General features: G+C 30.8%; 2 protein-coding genes and 1 long non-coding RNA gene across 3 annotated transcripts; all 3 read right to left on the minus strand.

The window, feature by feature from the left end:
- Positions 1–3,168: 3,168 nt before the first annotated feature.
- On the minus strand, positions 3,169–4,107 carry LOC137825860 (heavy metal-associated isoprenylated plant protein 47-like). Its single transcript, XM_068631653.1, has 3 exons — positions 4,014–4,107; positions 3,859–3,934; positions 3,169–3,728 (listed from the first exon to the last, which is right to left on the minus strand). Exons 1-3 carry the CDS (start codon positions 4,017–4,019, stop codon positions 3,424–3,426), a joined length of 387 nt encoding a protein of 128 aa, XP_068487754.1. The 5' UTR covers positions 4,020–4,107; the 3' UTR covers positions 3,169–3,423.
- Positions 4,108–8,853: 4,746 nt separating this feature from the next.
- On the minus strand, positions 8,854–9,579 carry LOC137826889 (uncharacterized). Its single transcript, XR_011083612.1, has 3 exons — positions 9,441–9,579; positions 9,076–9,354; positions 8,854–8,995 (listed from the first exon to the last, which is right to left on the minus strand). It is a non-coding gene; the product is annotated as an uncharacterized lncRNA (long non-coding RNA).
- Positions 9,580–17,515: 7,936 nt separating this feature from the next.
- On the minus strand, positions 17,516–19,081 carry LOC137825383 (uncharacterized). Its single transcript, XM_068631056.1, has 5 exons — positions 18,857–19,081; positions 18,649–18,724; positions 18,494–18,567; positions 17,640–17,747; positions 17,516–17,560 (listed from the first exon to the last, which is right to left on the minus strand). Exons 1-5 carry the CDS (start codon positions 19,079–19,081, stop codon positions 17,516–17,518), a joined length of 528 nt encoding a protein of 175 aa, XP_068487157.1.
- Between the last annotated feature and the right edge of the window lie 1,215 nt (positions 19,082–20,296).

The raw sequence follows: 20,296 nt of genomic DNA on the forward strand, positions 1-20,296 counted from the left end.
TTCTTTACAAAAATTGCTAGCACATCACATCACGTTGGGAATTGAAACACACGATCAAATTTTATTTTTCTCAAGATGCATAAAAACATTTTGAGCATAGGTATATCTCAATTTAAAATTTATATATATATATATATATATATATTTTACTTTTACTTGAAGCAAGTTTATGACATAAAGAGTTTTTAGAAACAAGTTTTATATCTTTTATAAGATAAATTTACTTTCAAACAAAAAAAACATTTTATTGTTTTTAATACAAATGTAAAATTAATATTTTAATTTTAAACAAAATTAAGTACAAATAAAATGAGTTTTGAAAGTATAGAAATAAAAAGTTATGAAAGTAGGATTTGTTAAACTTTTATTGTCAGAAAAAAATTATGCAATTCAAACTAAAAGTTTGATGATGCTAAGATTGTTAACAAAAAATACATTTTTCAAGGGATAAATATATTAAATAATAAAACGTTATATAAATATATGTCAATCATTGAAAAAATAGTAAATATTTATTGTCTTTAACTTACAAAACTCTATGAACAATTTTTTTTTCTAGTAGACAAAAACAGAGTGATTCCCATATTGATTTTGGGTCCCATAAGTTGTAACTTTATTCTTGGATATCCAAATCACGAAGACACCTTTAGCATTGAATTCGTGAGTTGAAAGGTTTTCTGTATATTTTTTTATGATAATAATAATAATAATAATAATAATAAAAGTGTTTAAAAGAGTATATGTTATGAGTAAAACTAATTTAAATTTAAACACACTGATAGTAAAAAAAACATTTCATTCAATTACGAATATTTGTATAGAATAATTGTACTTTTCTGAGACGATTAAAGGAATACATGCATGAATCAAATTTATATATTATTTAACTTTTTTATTTTAACTTAATATGAGACTTAAACTTGTACTTAATTATTTTTATATTAATATCATAATATAAGATTTTTTACCCAAAAAAATAGAGATAAAAATATATTGTTGACTCAGAGTAGACTTTTTGTTTTCCATATTTATATTTACTTTACAACGTCTACACCGTGTTATTGTGGAAATAGTGTTTGGTTGGAAAGTATATTAGAAACGCGTGAATGTTGTTGTCCTGTAGTTGAATGGAAAGTTGTTAGTATAAAAAAATTGGGTAGAAGACAACGATGTTTGTTATAAGGTATATATTAAGCCCAACTTTAATTTCACTTTTCTTAATTCGTCAAGTTAGGGTGTAAAATATCAAAATATTTAAATTCATCAATGAAATAAATAAATTTAACTTTATTTTAATAAAATTGTCTGATATAAATAATTTTAGGTTTATTTTAATAAAAAGTTTAAATCGAAATTAATGGATTTTAAATTCAATCCAATATATTGGGTATTAAATTTAAATTGGATATGAGATGTTTTTTTAAATAATCCAAAATCAATGTTATTTTATGGAATTATTCGGTTAAAGAAAAAAATTTAGTTGTTTTCAGTTGAATTATTTTTATTTGATACGTGATCTATTGGGTTAGTATAATTATATAAAAAATAAGCTAAACATGAACATACTTAAATAAACTGAATTTAATTAATTTCAAAAATATCCAAACAAATTGAATCAATAGAGAGAAAGAAAAAGAAAAAGGGAAAGAGAAATCATTCATATCCATTCAACACTGAGAATTTTCAACATGACAAAAAGGTTTCCAACAATTCCACAAATTCTCTTTTTGATTTGCTGAAGGAATTTCCGAAACTTCACTATCATTTATCAATTATTCTCACTTGAAAATTCACTAAAGGGATTATGAAAATATCAAAACAACCTACATCTCCCAATTTCCTTTTTAGCTCAATATACAAGTTTTAACATACAAATATTCTACTAATACATATTTTGAAAACCCTTATCCTAATACTTCTAATGAATAATCAATCTCATCAAAATTTACAAAGTATCAACTCCTAGTGAGACTAGCTATATGTTAGCTTTTACTCAAATGAAATTAATGACGAAATTTTATTAAAAATTTCATTCTAATAAAAATACCACTTATTAATATACAATTTTCTCATTTCCACATGCTGCATTCTTTTTAAAGAATGTACCTCAAATTTAACATCTACCCCATTTTTACTAACTTTAAAATTTTTAATTAGATTTGAGATCTAATATCTTTCCATAAACTAATTATACTATCATTATTATCACAATTTTTCAAAACAATACTTATTTGACAATTTATTCACTAGTGAAAAACGCTTATTTACGACAGTTAATATACAACGTTTCACTACTAAATACTGTTTATCAAAATATTGTGATATTTTTAAAAAATAAGTAGATAGACAACGATTTCTCTTAGAACCGCTATATGTATCCTTGTTATTATCCTAATTTTAAATCTTGTGTCACGTACGCTTTCGTTTTCTGCGCTTTCTTTCTTTTTCGTGCTCTCTCTTCAACTCTTTTGAACGTTCTCTTCATCCATTGCCTTTGTAAGTACTTCCTAATTTTGTTGCTTATTTTTTCTCCATTCTTCCTAATGGTTCATTGTTCATTCTTCCTATTGGTTCATTGTTCATTCTTCCATTGATTCATTTTTAAAGTTAGTTCATTGCTCCACCACTACTCCGCTTTCCCTCCATTGCTATCGTCGTTGTCTTTGTAAGTTTGCACTAGCCATTGTTGATAAAAGAAAATGAAAACCAAATCAAGGCACACATTTTTTTAAAACTTGGATTTAATCTCAATTAAGAATTGAACTTCCTCAAGGCACAATTTTTTTTTTAAACTTGAATTTAATCTCGATTAAGAATTTAACTTCCCTTACTAAGGTTCTTGTTTATAATTAAAGGAACTTAGATTTTCGAAAGAATTATGTCTTAAAGTATAACTTCGACATCGTTAACTAAAATCATGTTCAGGTGAGTGATTTCTTTATTTATATAAATTTTAAAAAAATTTACCCATATCAATAATTTTCACTAAAAAAATTATCAGACAATAATATATTCAGATAACACAAACAAACTGTTATTAGTCGAATTAAATCATAAAATTAAATATGCTGAATATAAACCATAAAATAAAATAAAATCATTTACATGTCTAACCCGTACTTGACCATTTTCAACAGGATTTAAAGTGTAAGCACTGAATACATAAAATTTTGGCAGAAACTCAAAGTTTATTCTCATAAATTTCTCTATTGAAATTGGAATTTAAGTAACAGTATTTTCCACCAAATGAAACCAGCTTCACTCACTTACAAAATATCTTATAGTTATTACAAATCTAAAGAGGCTTCGACCTTAATTAGACCACACTTTGATTCATGAACATGGCTCCTTTCCTATGGAAATTTGGTCAAAAGCCTTCTCCATACAATCACAAGAAGAAAGCCATGAGAGGTAATCAATAGCTCAGAGGATGGAGCAGGTATTAGGGTATGGATCATAAACTACCTGATGGTAGATGGAAGAAGGTAGAATACTACATATTGGATAAGATGGAGGATAAATTTCATCTGACATGGTTTCTTCCTCTTGTTCTTCTTCTTGGCCACCCTCATCTCCTCCTTCTTCTTCTTCCACATTTTTCAAACTTATTAGCTTAGCATAGCGGAACTTCTTTCTTATCTGATTGGTTAAGGAAACAGCATCCACTTCATCTCCAGTTACCACAACTTGATCATTGCATTCTCCATCAAATGCTATCGATTGCACACCTGCATGTATGAATCAATATTTATTTAGACACTACTATCTATAGCTAGAGATAGTTTTAATTTACAAGTTGATATTTAAGTTGTTATAGAGTAATGATGGAATGAAAATTATTGAAGATGGCACATGCACCTGAACATTTAGCAGCAATTTGCAGGGCCTCCCTTCTGCATTTGTCACTCGCCACGTTCACCTTTATAACTATTTTCTGCTTCATGCATGAGAATTAATATAGATAGAATTATTCAAATGAATATCATACCTTGTAATTATTTCAAGTATATCACCTTCATGTTTGATAATGAAACGGAGGTTGCAGTAGCTTTATGCTGTTGGAGAAGCACGATGTGGGTGTTTGATAATGATCAGATATGTTTCTATGCTTTGTGTGATGCAAGTGATATATAGGAAAATGGTGTATTCACTTCATGTTTTTGAAATAAATTATTTACTTACTCAAATCAAACATAATTAACATGTTAACTTAATTTGTTTTTTAAAGTTAAAAAATTCAAATATGAGATATATAAATACTGATTTAGACGTAAATAGTGATGGATAGTTGCCTAGTAATTTCTTCATTATACACTTAAAAAGAAAAAAAATAGCAGAAAATAGAATAATATCTTTAACAAAATGATGTTTTTCTTTATCATTTAAGAATGAAATTAATAAAAAAAACACGTAAGGGATACTCCAACTCTTATACAAAACCTATAAAACACCATTAGATCTCATCAACAAAGAAAAGCATAAATCTCCTCCTATTGAAGAAAAGCAAAGCTCTAAACACCATATCACCAAAAAAGAAGAAACACACTTAACCACACTCAGTGGGATAGTGAACCTGAACCAAAACACTACAGCTGCAACCACTTCAAGACCACCCAATTCCCTACTTCTCCACCCTATCCTTTCCACCTCTTACCTTATAATAGGAACATACCCAATCTTTCTCATACCCTAATTTTTTAACAAGTATCTTATTGAAATCTCTTCTTTATATTATTTATTAACAAATTTTAAATATATGACTTTACTTAAAACTAAATTTATTGTCACTCTTAATATTAACTCCTTTAAATGATTAAAATAAAATATTCCTTTCTTAGTAAATTAAGTTTAATGTTTTTAAAATAAAATAAAATAAAGGTCACACTGCAATAATAGGTGAGTGGAGTATGATTTTTTTTTACAAAAAAATTAAATAATTATTTTTTTATTTATGTGGGCCAGCAGGCCAACCCGCCCTGCCCCGTGTGGACTACATGTTATGTTGGGCGGACCTAAGCGGGTCAGCTGGCTAGATTAATGAGTTTGCTACGCGCTTTTTGGTAGTGGACTACGAGCCGCCTCACATGACCCGCCCCGCATTGCCATCTCTAAAATTTCCCCACAATGCCTTCCTAGAAATTGGCCCTCCTTTGGTTACCTTTGATGGTCAACCCTAAATATGTAAAGGAGAGCTTCATGATATCACAATTTAACACAATAGCATAGATGACCATTTGGGGTTTAGAAACGCCCACCCCACCTAACTTGGTTTGAGAGGAATTTACTTTTAAGCCAAATGCTAGTTCAAACAACACAAAATGGCTTTCATCGTCAAAATATTTTGGATACTCTCTCTATAGAGAAAGAGAGCATCATCTGCAAAGTTTAACATATTCACCTGTAATTTATTAGTCCCAATTTCCACACTTTGTAAAAGATTCTTCAATACAGCCTGCCTAACAATCCTAGCTAGCCCCTTAACGACTATAATAAAAAGGAAAGAGGCAAGGGGATCACCTTGTCTGAGGCCCTTACCCAGTTTAAATTCACCTGTTGGGTTTCATTGACGAGAACCTAGACAAACGAAGATTCAAGGTACACTTTCATCCATTCAATCAATTTCCACAAAAGCCTAACTTCTCAAGCATGTAGTAGAAAGTCTCAACTAACTGAGTCGTATCCACTTTTAAAAAGAGACACTTACCTTTCCTCCTATTCACCTCTTCCAGAGTCTCATTAGCAACTAGGACGCTATCTAGAAGCGCCCTCCTTTCAAGGAAATTCGTCTGCCTTTGACCAATATCTTGTTCAACACTCTTTTCAACCTCCTAGACAGGATCTTAGCCACAATCTTATACACACACCCGACAAGAGAAATTGGTCTAAAAATCATTTAACAGAGAAAGATTATTTACCTTTGGCACTAGGGAGATAAACAAGGCATTTGATCCTTATGCCAACTCCCGCTTTCCGTAGAGTTACGAGTAACACTAAGCAAGTCCTATTTTATGACCTCCCCTAACTAAACTTGGTAAATCCAAAATTAAAACCATTCATACCTAAACTTTTATAGCTCTCACAACTCCACACGACTTCCTTTACTTCTTCTTCAAAACAAAATCCCACTAGAGCCTTAGTGTGTTCTTCATTTATAGAATTGAACCGAATGCTTTCCAACCTAACCTGTGGACAATCCCCACCTTTAAATCTAGCTTAAAAAAATCTCTAAGAAAAAATTATAAATGTGAATTAGTGTCCAAAAATTATTCAACATATCTCTTTTTTTAATTAATTTTTAGAACTATTTTATAGACAAATGCCTCATCACCTTTAGAATACATATACTATAAGAATTCATAATTAAATAAAAGGGTAAAATACATAATCATTAAATTATATAAAAAATAAATAAAAGTTAATTTAAAGAAAAAAAAGAGTAATTGCCTTGTAATTTGGGGATAAACTTATACTTGCCAATTGAATGTGACTCTAGTTGTCACAATCATATATGCATTATTGTTATTGAAGAGGGTAGACTGAAGTCTTCGCCAACATATTAATCAAATCATTTTGCACGTTTACTAATTTTACTATGAATCAATTTGATCATATATATCTCATCTTTCAATTTATTTAATATTTTTATTGATAAAAAATTAATCATGTATCCGGAGTTTAAGTAATTTTTTTTCTAATTTTCAATTAAACTCCTAGGCTTACCTTATCTTTTAACTCTTCCAATCAATAGATTCCAAAATATTTATTTCTAAGTTGGTAATAGTTATTATAATACACATAAAAGTAATTTTTAAAATATAAAATAATATTAATAAAAAATATAAATTTCCTTTATATGAAAAAAATAACAAAATAAAACATAAATTTATGAAGATTTACTCTTAATAAAATATAAGATAGGAAATATTTATTAAAATAAAACTTAAAACTATTTACTTATAATAAAATAATTAATATTTTAATATATATTTAATGTACAGTTAGGTTGCATAACGAGTTTCCAAAGAGAAAGATAAAAATATAGAGATTGAACTTTGGAGTAAAATTTAACCAATATGACTTTGGCATACCATAACAAACAACATACTCGACAAAAGGCTGAGAAGAGTTTTACTAACTTCAAATAGTATCTTCTAGGACAACGCAAGGAGGGTTTAAGAGTGGAATGTGAAAAACCAATTTAAAAATGAATTATCCTTTTAAAATTCCTATTCAAACACATTATAAAAGTACAAAAATCATTGGTGCATTATTTTGTGATTTCCATTTTTTCATCTAAAAGTGGTTTCACTATATTTATTTTTATTTTGACAAGAATTTAAAAAATTAAAATTCTAGAATGTTGTGAGAATAATTAGATTACTTAAAAGTAGAAAATATCAAAATCTATCTAAAAGGTAAAAACTTTGAAATTGTTTACACTCTCAAATTTATGTTTCATCTTTTGTATTAATTTTGGTATCGATTTGACTATGATTGAGACATTGTTAACTTAACCAAACACTACAAGAAAAAAGCCATTTTGCGTGGGCCAAAAACGAACGCAAAAGCTAGAAAACGGACGCTTATGCGTCCGATTCGCGTCCGTTACACATCCCACGAAAAAAGCCTGGAAGCAAATGAAAATTAGCGTGGGCCAGAAAGTTGGACGCATCTTGCGTGGGCCAAGCCCACGCAAAACGGACGCAACATGCAGAAGATAGGTAGACACAAAATGGACACATATGCGGCGGCTTTTGCGTGGGCGATCCGACGCAGAATTTTTATTTCGCTTGTGCGTCGGTCTAGCCGACGAAAATGATAAAAATATATATTTAAAAAATATCAGAGCCCACGCAAAAGCGGACGCATGTTTAAAAAAACTTGCGTGGGCTTGGCCCACGCAAAAGCGGACGCATGTTTAAAAAAACTTGCGTGGGCTTGGCCCACGCAAAAGCGGACGCATGTTTAAAAAAAACTTGCGTGGGCCTATGGCCGACGCATGTGATGAAGAAAAAAAAAACATTTTATTTTGCTTTCTAACCAGATTACCTGTAAAAATTAAATACCAACCAAACCAAATCACATTGAAACAAATTACTATCATTCACAATACATCTATAAACACCCAAATCCACAAACACATCCAAAGTATGAAATCAAAATCCTGAAACACATCCAAAGTAGAAAAGCAATAGAAATAGTTAAACAAAAGATATGAATACTTGAAAAAATATTACAACTAAAATTGTACATTACAAATTTAACTAGAAGTAGCAAAATGAATCTCATAGTGATGTGATAAACCAGTAAAAAAATATAAACAATATAAATAAATAAATCAAATAATTAAAATATTTAGTATATAATAAAAATATCAAATAGTTAAACTTACATTATAGGATGTACTTTAAGAAATAGGTTGATCATCCTGTTCTGGATCATACTCATGATGGAATTGTGTTGTGCTATTGGAAGTAGTTTTTTCTTGTTCCATAGAGATAAGTTTATCTTTTATAACCTTCAGCTCATCCTCCAGGTGTGCATACTTCTGACTCCACATACTAAGTTCAGCACGAAGCATTTGATTTTCAGTCACTTGTCCAGATTGTGAAGTGTCGGACGCAGAGGCTTGGGTGAGAGAAGAGACTCCTTGGCGGATGTTAGCAGCCAAGTCTGTCGTACCATATACCCGACCTCTACTCTTTCCTCCGGCAGCTTCCTTCTATGTTTGAAGCTTAGTTGCAGGATCAAGTTGGTGGACATCAGTGTTAGAGTCCTGAGAACTATTTGCTTGAAGGACCTTCAATGATACTTTTCCTACACAGATCATTACAAAATGAAAATGTTAGAAAATTAAAATATAAATATAAAACAATTTAAAAGAGTAACTTACATAAGTTTCTCGAGCACGAGAATCAACCCATTCACCCTTCTTATTTGTGTGGGTGGCCATAAATAGTTCATCAGGTTCTGGAGGACGGCCATATTGACGTTCCTAATAATGTTGTACAATTAAAAGCATTATAGGTTGCAAATGTAAAATGATTTTCATGTAAGGCATTGACAAGTACTTACCAAGGTAACTGCAATATCTGAATGTGATTTTCTACCTGTGGAGTGCAGTGCTCCACCACGAGCTGAACTCCTATTGGCTTTATTTTGAGTTGATTTATCTTTGAATTTTTGTGAATCCCAATAGTTTAGAAGTTCAACCCATGCTTGCTGACCTATCCAAATAGGGCGGACAGCCTTTCTCCTAGCCTTAGTCAACATATCACAAAGTCTTTTTTTGATTTTAGACTCGTAGACCTTTTTAATTTGGCATTCATCATGGGGTGCCCAAGTGACTCTAGTCTGTTAAAAAGAAGAAAATAGTTACTTTGAGTCCACAAGAAAAACAAGAAAACAAGTGACTGTAGTTTGTCAAAAATTAAAATTACCTGAAAGTCAGTCCACCATTTTAGTTTGTCCTCCTCAGGCATAACATCATAATGATGATATGGACCTCTAAATTGAGATCGAATGCAATGTCCAATGGCCTCACTAGCAAAATGATTTGGTGTCCAACTACAAATAAAATTACAAGCATAGTAATATAAAGATAAAATTAAATGTACATTTAGGATGACTTACCCTCTTCCAAGAAGTCGGATGATGACCCTACCATTAGTGTCACGCTTGACGCATCACTTTTTTCTAATTTTCTGGCCCAATATGCTGCCCAAAGTTTTTACTCTCTGCAGCCTTTATTTAATTTACACACCCCACATCACTTTTTTCTAATTTTCTGGCCCAATATGCTTCCCAAAGTTTTTACTCTCTGCAGCCTTTATTTAATTTACACACCCCACATCACTTTTTTTCTAATTTTCTGGCCCAATATGCTGCCCAAAGTTTTTACTCTCTGCAGCCTTTATTTAATTTAGACACCCCACATCACTTTTTCTAATTTTATGGCCCAATAAGCTGCCCAAAGTTTTTACTCTCTGCAGCCCTTATTTAATTTACACACCCCACATCACTTTTTTCTAATTTTCTGGCCCAATATGCTTCCCAAAGTTTTTACTCTCTGCAACCTTTATTTAATTTACACACCCCACATCACTTTTTTCTAATTTTCTGGCTCAATATGCTGCCCAAAGTTTTCACTCACTGCAGCCTTTATTTAATTTAGACACCCCAACATCACTTTTTCTAATTTTATGGCCCAATAAGCTGCCCAAAGTTTTTACTCTCTGCAGCCTTTATTTAATTTAGACACCCCACATCACTTTTTCTAATTTTATGGCCCAATAAGCTGCCCAAAGTTTTTACTCTCTGCAGCCTTTTTTTAATTTAGACACCCCACATAACTTTTTCTAATTTTATGGCCCAATAAGCTTTCCAAAGTTTTTACTCTCTGCAGCCCTTATTCAATTTACACAACCCATATCACTTTTTTCTAATTTTCTGGCCCAATATGCTGCCCAAAGTTTTTACTCTCTGCAGCCCTTATTTAATTTAAACACCCTACATCACTTTCTAATTTTCTGGTCCCAATTTTTTTACTCTCTGCAGCCCTATTTCATTTTAAACCCATGTCACTAAATGAACTTTATTGTTTCAATCATCAATATTTTTTTTTAACACTACAAAAATTAAAAACTTCATAATTATTAAGAATTCTACTGGAACTTAGCCTTACTATAGTTTTATCTACTGGAAGACCAATTTAATATTGAGAAGGACCCAATCACATGGCTGAAAATCAAATTTCTACTATTCTAATAATTCATTGTATAAGTAAAATGATTTTGGTTAACAACTATTGAAGAAAAATAGTTTTCGAAACTCAATTTTACAAAACAGTTTGATTAAAATTATAAATAAAGTTCTCAACTTAGATGAAACATTCACTAATTTTGATAAGAAATGATTTCAAATAGGCGTATGCAAAAGTGTATGAATGATGAAGTTTTGTTGTAAAGAAACACAAAATAAAAGACCCTAAACAAGCAATGATGTATCTGTACACAAATATCCATTTGTGAAGACAAAAACGAGATGGTATTTGTCTGCGAAGGCTCTTATAAACGCACGACATCACAATAATCTGTAACCCACGAGGCTCTTATAAACGCGCGACATCACAATAATCCTAACCAGCAATAATCCAAACCACCAATAATCACACCAGAAACCAACAATAATCCAAACCAGCAACCACAACTCAATATCCAAATAAAAAATTATTAAAATGTTAACCTGAGGAGGGGGCAGAGGGGAAGCTCGCGCGGAGGGGTAGCTCGCGCGGAGGGGAAGCTCGCGAGGAAATGCAGCTCGCGCGGAAGGGAAGCTCGCGCGGAGGGGAAGCTCGTCACGGTGGAAGCTTGTGCGGAGGAAGCTGGATGCGGAGGAGAAGCTTGAAGATGAAGATGAAGCTCGCGCGCGGAATGGGAAATTTGGTTTTCGAGATTTGGGGGTTTTGAAAAACCGGGAACCCCAAAAAAATTCTATATACCCCCAAATAAATTAAAACATTTTTTATATAAAAAATTTTAAATTTAATAAAAAAAATTAATTTCATTATATAACAAAAAAATTTATTAATTTATAAAAAATTTAATTTATACAATACAATACAAAAATTAATTAATTTTAATTTATACAATAAATATTTACTTTAATTTATATAAAATAATTTCATTTCATTTCTACAACATAAAATTAATTTAAATTGTAAAAAAATATTATTTAATTTATAAAAAATATTTAATTTAATTTGTACAATAAAAAATATTTAATTTAATTTATACAATAAAAAATGACTTTAACATCTACTACCACAAATATCAATGAATCCTATTATTGCAATTGCTCTTGAGACCCTCATCATCCCTTCTAACTTATAATCCAAAATCTAATAATCAACTATATTCCATGATTTTAAGTTACTTCTATAACTATCACGAAATGACTCATATTTCTCAAATTGCTTATGATACTCTCTTTTAGCCTTTACAATGCACTTCTTAGTTCAACTCTTACCTTGACAATGGACTACGATTATTAACTTCTTCCTGCTAGGGAGATGAGACCTAGACAACTATTGAAGTCTTCGTCTTCTTCCCTCGGTCGGGTAGATTGTTGGGTGCTTGACTAGGGTCTTTCTCATCTTCGTGCTTCTTTCCTCGGCTCTCGGTCTATGGCGAACACCGATGGGGGGTACCTGCGAAGGCACTCTAACGCTAAGTCAGTGAAGTGGGTGATCATTATTCTGGTAGGTGAACAGTAATAAATGACGTACCTTTCTTCTTCGAATGTGTGTTGTGTATATTATTTTAATGGGCTGACCTTATTGGGTATGATTAGTGGAGTGGATCTCGCTTAGGGTTGTATTACCTTATCCTTAATGACAGATTAACTTCACTGACCTTAGTTTCAGCGTTAACAGTAGTATGGGTCGGCCGACCGTGATGATTCCACTCGTCTCGGCCAACCTTCCATGGCACATAACTTATAATCCAAAATGTAATCATGAACTCTATTGCATGATTTTAAGTTCATTCTATATCACACCCAGTCGAAACTTACTTATTTATGTTACGTTTATTAAAAACTAAGTCTACTAAATTTACTATGTCAAAGACCTATTATTTAGTATATTGGGAAACTATATTAAAACACTTATAAGGAATATTGCATATGTATCATCTCGTTACTTACTACATTATTATGTGCTTCAGTTGGAAAACATTAATTTCTTTTCGAAATCATACTAAGTAACTATAACAATGACATTTATAAAGCATGTAGTCAACTTTGGAACACTTTGAATATTGTATCAATCTAACAATTAAGAATAAGGTACTTACTCACGCACTTAATCTTAATATGTTTGTATCATATACATTTTCGCTAATTCATTAAGATGATCTTATCATTCATTTATGAGAAACATTTTTAGATCAAATTTATTCTCTATTTTTAAATACATCCATTACCATTTGCATTAATTAATTACTTCATCTTGAATTTATGTATATTTTATATAATATTTACAAAATTTAAATACGCATTTTATTTTTATTTTTTTACTATTTTTTAATTAATTATTATTTTTCTATATGTTTTCAAATCTTTATAAACTTTTTAAGATAACTTCTTTTAAATAATTTTAAAATTAAACACTTCATCAATTTAATAAATGTAATTTAACTAATTTATATCATAATTTCAAAAATAAAATAGTTATAACAATATATAAATAAAATAATTTAAAATAAATAATTTTTGAAATAATAAAATATTTTATATAACATTTAAATAATTTAAATATATTTTTTTTTTACTCAATTAATTTAATAAATTTAATTTAACTAATTATATAAAAAAATGATAAATTAAATAATTTATTATAATTTTAAAGAAATAATTTTAAAATAAATATAATAAAGAATTAAATATTAAAATATTTTTTATAAATTAAATAAATTTAAATTTAAAATCCTAAAAATACGTGGGCCATTGCGGACGCATATGCGTGGGCTTCGTGGCCGACGCATATGCGTCGATTCTTGCGTCGGCTTTTAGCCATTTTGGCCGACGATACTAGCGTCTGGAAGTGGCCCACGCAAAAATTTGGAAGCTAATTTTCCATTTTGCGTCCAATGTGATTTTTGCGTGGGTTTTACCCATTTTGGCCGACGATACTAGCGTCTGCAAGTGGCCCACGCAAAAATTTGGAAGCTAATTTCCCATTTTGCGTCCAATGTGATTTTTGCGTGGGCTTTTACCCATTTTGGCTGACGAAAGTAGAGTCCGCTACTGGCCCACGCAAGATTTTGGAAGCTATTTCTTGTTTTTCTTGTAGTGAAAGTTTTAGGTGTTATAATCCTAACATTTTTTTTGACAAACACTACAAGAAATTATAGTTTTAGTGATATGCATATTCATCACTAAATGTTATAAATATGTCACTATTAATATGCTGTGACAATAATTAAATTGTCACTAGTACTCTTGACACTATTATAATTGTGACAATAATTTTCAATGTCACTAAAACTAAGTTCTATTGTGACAAAAATAATTATCACTAGTCATTATATGTAATAGTGACAATAATAGGATATCACAAATATATAAGACAATAGTGATACATTAATTGTCACTAGTATATGCTACGTAGTAGTGACAATAATATAATATCACAAATATATAAGTACATTAATTGTCACTAGTTGCTACTATTATTAATTTACAATAATAATTAGTATAATTTTAATGTCATGATAATTAGTTATTAATTATTAATGTTGTATCATTATTGTTAGAAATTATGATAGTGTGTAATTGTCAAAAATAAATATCATGTGATAATTAATAGGCAAATTATATTTTAAATTTAAAAAAATAATAATTAAAATAAATAAACATAAAATATAAATATAAAATATCCATTACATTCAAAATACCAAAATAAAATATCCAACAATAATTTCAAATACAAGAACTAAAATATCTAACAATAATTACAAATACAATAACTAAAATATCCAACAATAATCTTTAATAGGAACCATTCTACTGGAAAATATTTTAACTACATTTATTTCAAAAAAAATAACAATAAATTATATGTAGTATCTTCAAGCATTTTGATCCTGCAAAATAAATAAAATAAATCATTAATATCAATAAAAAAATTAATTATATTTTAGAAATATAAAGATGAAATTATGGACCAAATGAAAAATTTAAATAAGAACCAAACCTATTGTATTTGGTAGACATTTAAAGTTTGATCTCTCACTTTTAATAGTGTAGAGTTTTCATAGCAAATGGTAACTTTTACTTTGAATTACAAGAGTTTTCCACTCTCTTTTTTATCTATAGTGAAAAATTTTAATTTAATCGGGACACAAATAATACAAGTAACAACCAAAATTTTAAACATGAATATCATGTAAATTTGAGATGCAGCTATTGTTAGAAAAGATGGCTTTAAACTATAGGGGGGGGAGGGGTGAATTGTTTAAAGGGGCTTTCGCAAACTTTTCAAAGCTAGAATGAACTTATTTCAGAAACCAATTGATTCAGCAATTCAGTTAGCCAAAACAACAAGCAAAACTGTAATACCAGGAAAAACAATCGGTTGTTTATACCAGCAAACAACAAACAAACTGAAATTAAAGAGTTAGGGATAGAAAGATTGTACACAGTTGTTTATACTGGTTCACTCCAACTAGAGCTACATCCAGTCTTCTCAGAACCCTGAGGAAATCCACTAAGCAATCACCACTTGATCACTTACACCACAACCAAGAGAATGACCTTGAAAACCTCAAGACACACACTCTCCTTGGCCAACACTAAGATTGCTGATCTTGAACACCTCAAGAACATAGCCAATCTCAGCAACACACACAAACGAATTGTTCAGCAGTTTACAAAGATTACACTTGTTACAGATGGAAATCTGAAATCAATACAAGTAGAATCCCTATTCAGCACCTTGATCAATCTCTCAACTCTTTAGCAATCTCATAATACTTTGAAAAACTCTTAGATAAAAAACTTTGTTTCAAGATTCTTCATTTATCAAAAACTTTTTTTCAGAATATATCTAAGAATATAGTTTGTTATCAAATCTTAACAAACTCTTAATTGCATTTAAAATGATTGGTCAAAGCATTTAATGACTGGAGCGTAATCAGTTAAAGCATTTAAAGCTCAGTCAAAGAAAACAGTTTTTCTGTTATGGTTTTAAAACAAACAATCGATTGTTTCCTCGAATCAATCGGTTGTTTTGTTACTTAACAAAATACACCATTCAAAAACAGTTTTCAAACTTTCTCAAAACACCTAAGTGTAAACAATCGGTTGTTTCAACCTAGTTTGAAAATCATTTTGCTTTGTTAAAAAATGAGATGCTAATTGCTTTGAGATTTAATCTAAGTGTTGATTACAACATTGAACTACCCCAGAACAAGGCTAAAACCAGCACAACAGCAACAAGCAAAGCAGAGGCTTCATCATCCTTCAAAGGATTTGGATTCTTCAAAACATGAACACCACTTGGTTCAACAGCTATTGCTGCAGAATTATGCAACTATTGTTGCAGAATTATGCAACAAACCTTCAAGAGAATGACACCTGACTACCCTATACTACATCCTAAATCATCAATTCTACATCTCCCTTTCCATTCTATTCCTTTGACCAGTGATTGCATGTATTCCTTACACAATTTGGGCTTCAAAAGCCGCTGCCATATCTACCTTCTTGGCCTTATATCACCTTTAATCAACAATCCAGCATCCAACATTTAACACTAGCTTCCACACCAAACCAGCATCTACACCAAATCATCATATTAGACGATGCTGGTATATCTCCAGCAAACCATCCTGAACCAATGTTTATGATCTCAGATTCAAGCAGACCATAATTCTAAAACAAATTCTCCAACAAAAGGGTCATCAGAAATCAATCAACATACCTGAAACAAAACCTGAGATTTGTAAAGTCACCTGCTAGATCTCAATTATGATTTGGTCTATTTGATTTTCATACTAATGTGATCTATAAGAATTTGCAATTAAGACGTGGCAGATGACCTTTGTTGAAGCAATCCATCCCGTGACTCTTTGTTGTTGCTTAGCTCCTTGTGGCCAAGAAATTGTAGGCAACATATATTAGGTGGGGACCATCGATTTAACTTCACCCATTCACGGGTAACATCAACTCATGCATGATTAAATCTCATCAAAAGAAAAAGCACAAAGAAAAGAATGATACAAAGTAGTGGCATGTAACTACATAGTCCTAGCTAATATCAAGGTTTAAGGGTTAAAAATTGCAACCAAAAAACATTAGTCTCATTTGTATGTATGTAATGTTTTTACTGCAGTAAGAGTTTAAAAGATTCCATGATCTATATATCAGTAGTGACCCTTTAGAAACTATATAGGGAGACTGTTTGGGAGGATCAAAGAGGTGTTTTAGGACTTCTTGGGGTCATCACGACCAGAAGTTTTTTCTACTCATAGGATATTTCCAAAGCAATAAAAAAATAATTAATAATATTTTAGAAATATAAAATGTAATTATAGACATAGTAATGGAACAACATAACAGAACTTACAGTATTTGAAGGAACATTTGAATTGTTAAATGATAAAGCTCCTAGTAGAGTAGCCATTTGACGTTTCATCTCCCTTTCAATTTCTTGCTTCATTTGATCATGTTGAGTTTTCATAGAAAGATTTTGATCTTCAATTAATTGACGTTGAGATTGTAGTTCACTTTGAAGCTGATTGTTAGCCTCTTTCTGCTGTTGGATTATGCTAGTCAAATTTTGTACTTCTAACTCTAAATCATTTGCTCTTTTTTGTTCATTCTCCATTTGACTTTGAATAATCTATCTTTGTGCATGTCTTTTTGCCATTGATACACTTCCTATACCTTGTGAGTGATTTGGTTTTGTTCCTAGTACATATGAAAAATGTTGAATCAATGGCACAAGTGCTTTTCAAATTTCTTCTCCATACACTTCGCTCACATTTTTCAAATTTTCCTACACAATGTTAACAAAAAATAATTAACATAGGCAACTAGCATTGAATTAAATCACTACACTACTTTTTTTTACTTACCATAATTTCTTCTCCATTAGGAATACACCAAGTGCCATCAGATCTCATACGTGTAGCCTTCCATACTTCCATTGCATTCGGCCATTCCTCACTTTTTAATTCTTCTTTCTATTGAAAACAAATAAATAAGGTAATATAATGATACATTAAATAAAGGAACAAAACAAACTTTTATATGTGAAACATAAAGAAATCATATAAAACAACATTACCATTTCAAATGCCTTTTGGACAATTGATTTAGTGCCGATAATTGATTTAATTCCTTGTTTACTTCAACTAGCTTTATTTTTCAAGCTCCTTTCCTATAAATATAAAAATAGAAATAATTTAATATTATAAAAAATAAAATTCAAATTTAAGATATAGATATACAAAGAAAGTAACCTTACCTGAAACTTAGAATCATTCCATTTGTTATTTATCAACCAATTCCAATCTTCGGGTACTACATCACGTGGCCTACCTTTATTTTGGATATATGTCTGATACAAATGGTGATGTTTATTTCTATATTGCTTTTGCAACTACTTCATTGCATGTTCTTTATCCTTTTCCATCAAAGATAATGCATCCTAAAGTCATGAAGTTAAAGAGTACCAAATAATCAAAATAGATTAAATATATAAATAAAAATTAATTAAGTACACTTATATGAATAGAGTAATACTAATCTTCATATGTTTCCACATTAGAGTTAAATCATCTTCAGATATCTCCTTCCAAGTTTTAACTTGTAAAGGAGCCTTTTGACGTATACACACAGTTGCTTCAGCCTTAAAATACTTTGCATGTTTTCCACATAGTTTAAAATAAGGAGGGGGAAATTGGATGTCAAAACTATTTCCCATTACCATTAATTTTTCTCTTTTCTTTGGAAGTTTGGCATTAATGGTATGCCCATGTCGCTTCTTAACAACATGTTGACCTAAATTAGGGAAATAAATCAATACCAATTTCACTAATTATTTATTCAATCTAGAAAAACATGTTATACAAATACATGTACTTGTTTCATGTTGGTCAACATTAACCAACTCAGATGCATTGACCCTTTTAGAATTTAATCTTAATGGTCTTGTTATCTACAAAATATAAAGTAAATAATCACAAAAGCTTAAGAATGAGTAACACTATCAACCTAAATTAGCTACATGTTACTTGTGTAATTAAAATAAACACAAACATTTATACATTTTAAGAATCTCATTACATACCTTTTTTTTATTGTATTTTTCATCTTCACTTGAATATTGAAATTCTTCTAATTCTTTGGGTCTATACTCTTCATCGTGATCTTCATCTCTTTCTTTTCCCTTCTTGTTGTTGGTATTTTGAGTTGGGACTTTCAAAGAATAAGCTAAATGTGATAATCCCAAAGCCTCTAGTTTTTCTTTATTTTCTGCAATTCTTTGTAGCATTTGTTCTTCATATTTAGACATGTCTCCAGTGAACAAAAGTTAAGATATAATATATATGGTTCCTCCATTTTTTTCTGTTAAAAGTTCAAGCTGCAAGCTCAACTAATGTGAATAATTGTTATAGAGAACCTATATAGGTTGCTGCGAGTTAGTCCTTCATTTGTCCCTATTCCTCAGCATGACAGCAGCACCTTTCCTTATATTCCCAAATGTTGGTAAGGTGGGGTCCTATTGGCTTCTATTCACAAACCAGTATCTAATTCTTTCGTATATAACTATCTAAGGAGATGGCTTTGTGTGAGAGCAAAATTGATGTCTGTAGTGGCAGGTTTAAGGCCTAGTAATGTAGAGATACAGGGTTTTTTTTTTTTACCTCTGTTTCAACTTGTTTTGGGTGTTTAAGCAGGCAGGTTTTTGTTTTTGTTTTTGTTGTGATCATGTTGTAAAAAACAACTTTTGTTCTCTCACCATGGAAGGACGTGGCTGGGGGATTGGAAAGGGTGGCAACAAGAACATCTTTGTTAGTTAGCTAATACTGGACCATTAATTATTAATCATGATGTTGGTAACAATTATGGTTGAATCAATCAGACCATCACAGGTTTGGTCTCAAGGAGTTTTGATGTAGGGAAGAAAATTTTGTGCATTCTAAATATAGAAAGGTATGCAAGGGAAAAGAAAAAAAAGTGGGAAAAGTAGGTATGCTGGAACATTAATTAAACCTGTTTGGATGTGTCATTATCCACTAAATTGGTTTTTCAAACTGGATGGCTTTTCCATTCTGGCTTCAGCAAAGTTCAACATGTGTAACTGAGAAAGATTGCGCTGAGGACGATGGAGAGGTTCGATGTAGGACTGAAGGGCATCATGCAGGAGTTGGTGGCTTCCGTTCACCAAAAGTGGAGGAGGGATAGCGAAGTTGTGAAGTTCAAGTTTGGTATTCCTCTTTCTACTCACAAGAAAAAGGCTCATCAACTCCTTGAGAGTAAAATTGGGGGCATAGTGATATGGCGATCGGGCAGTTCCATAGTATTGTATCGAGGTATGACCTACAAGCTTCCCTGCGTTGAATTTTATAAGAAAGTGAATCATGTGGATAACTCACTACTTGTTGGAAGTGGAAGTGATAGAGAAGCGAGCGTCCAAGAAACAGTTGAAACTACAGAGCCATTTATCCAAGACTCTGAAGAGTATTTGAAGGACATGAGTGAAAACGAATTGATGGAAATGTGTGAC

This window comes from Phaseolus vulgaris, chromosome 8 (assembly GCF_000499845.2).
Source record: "Phaseolus vulgaris cultivar G19833 chromosome 8, P. vulgaris v2.0, whole genome shotgun sequence".
In the NCBI taxonomy this organism is placed as follows: Eukaryota; Viridiplantae; Streptophyta; class Magnoliopsida; order Fabales; family Fabaceae; genus Phaseolus; species Phaseolus vulgaris.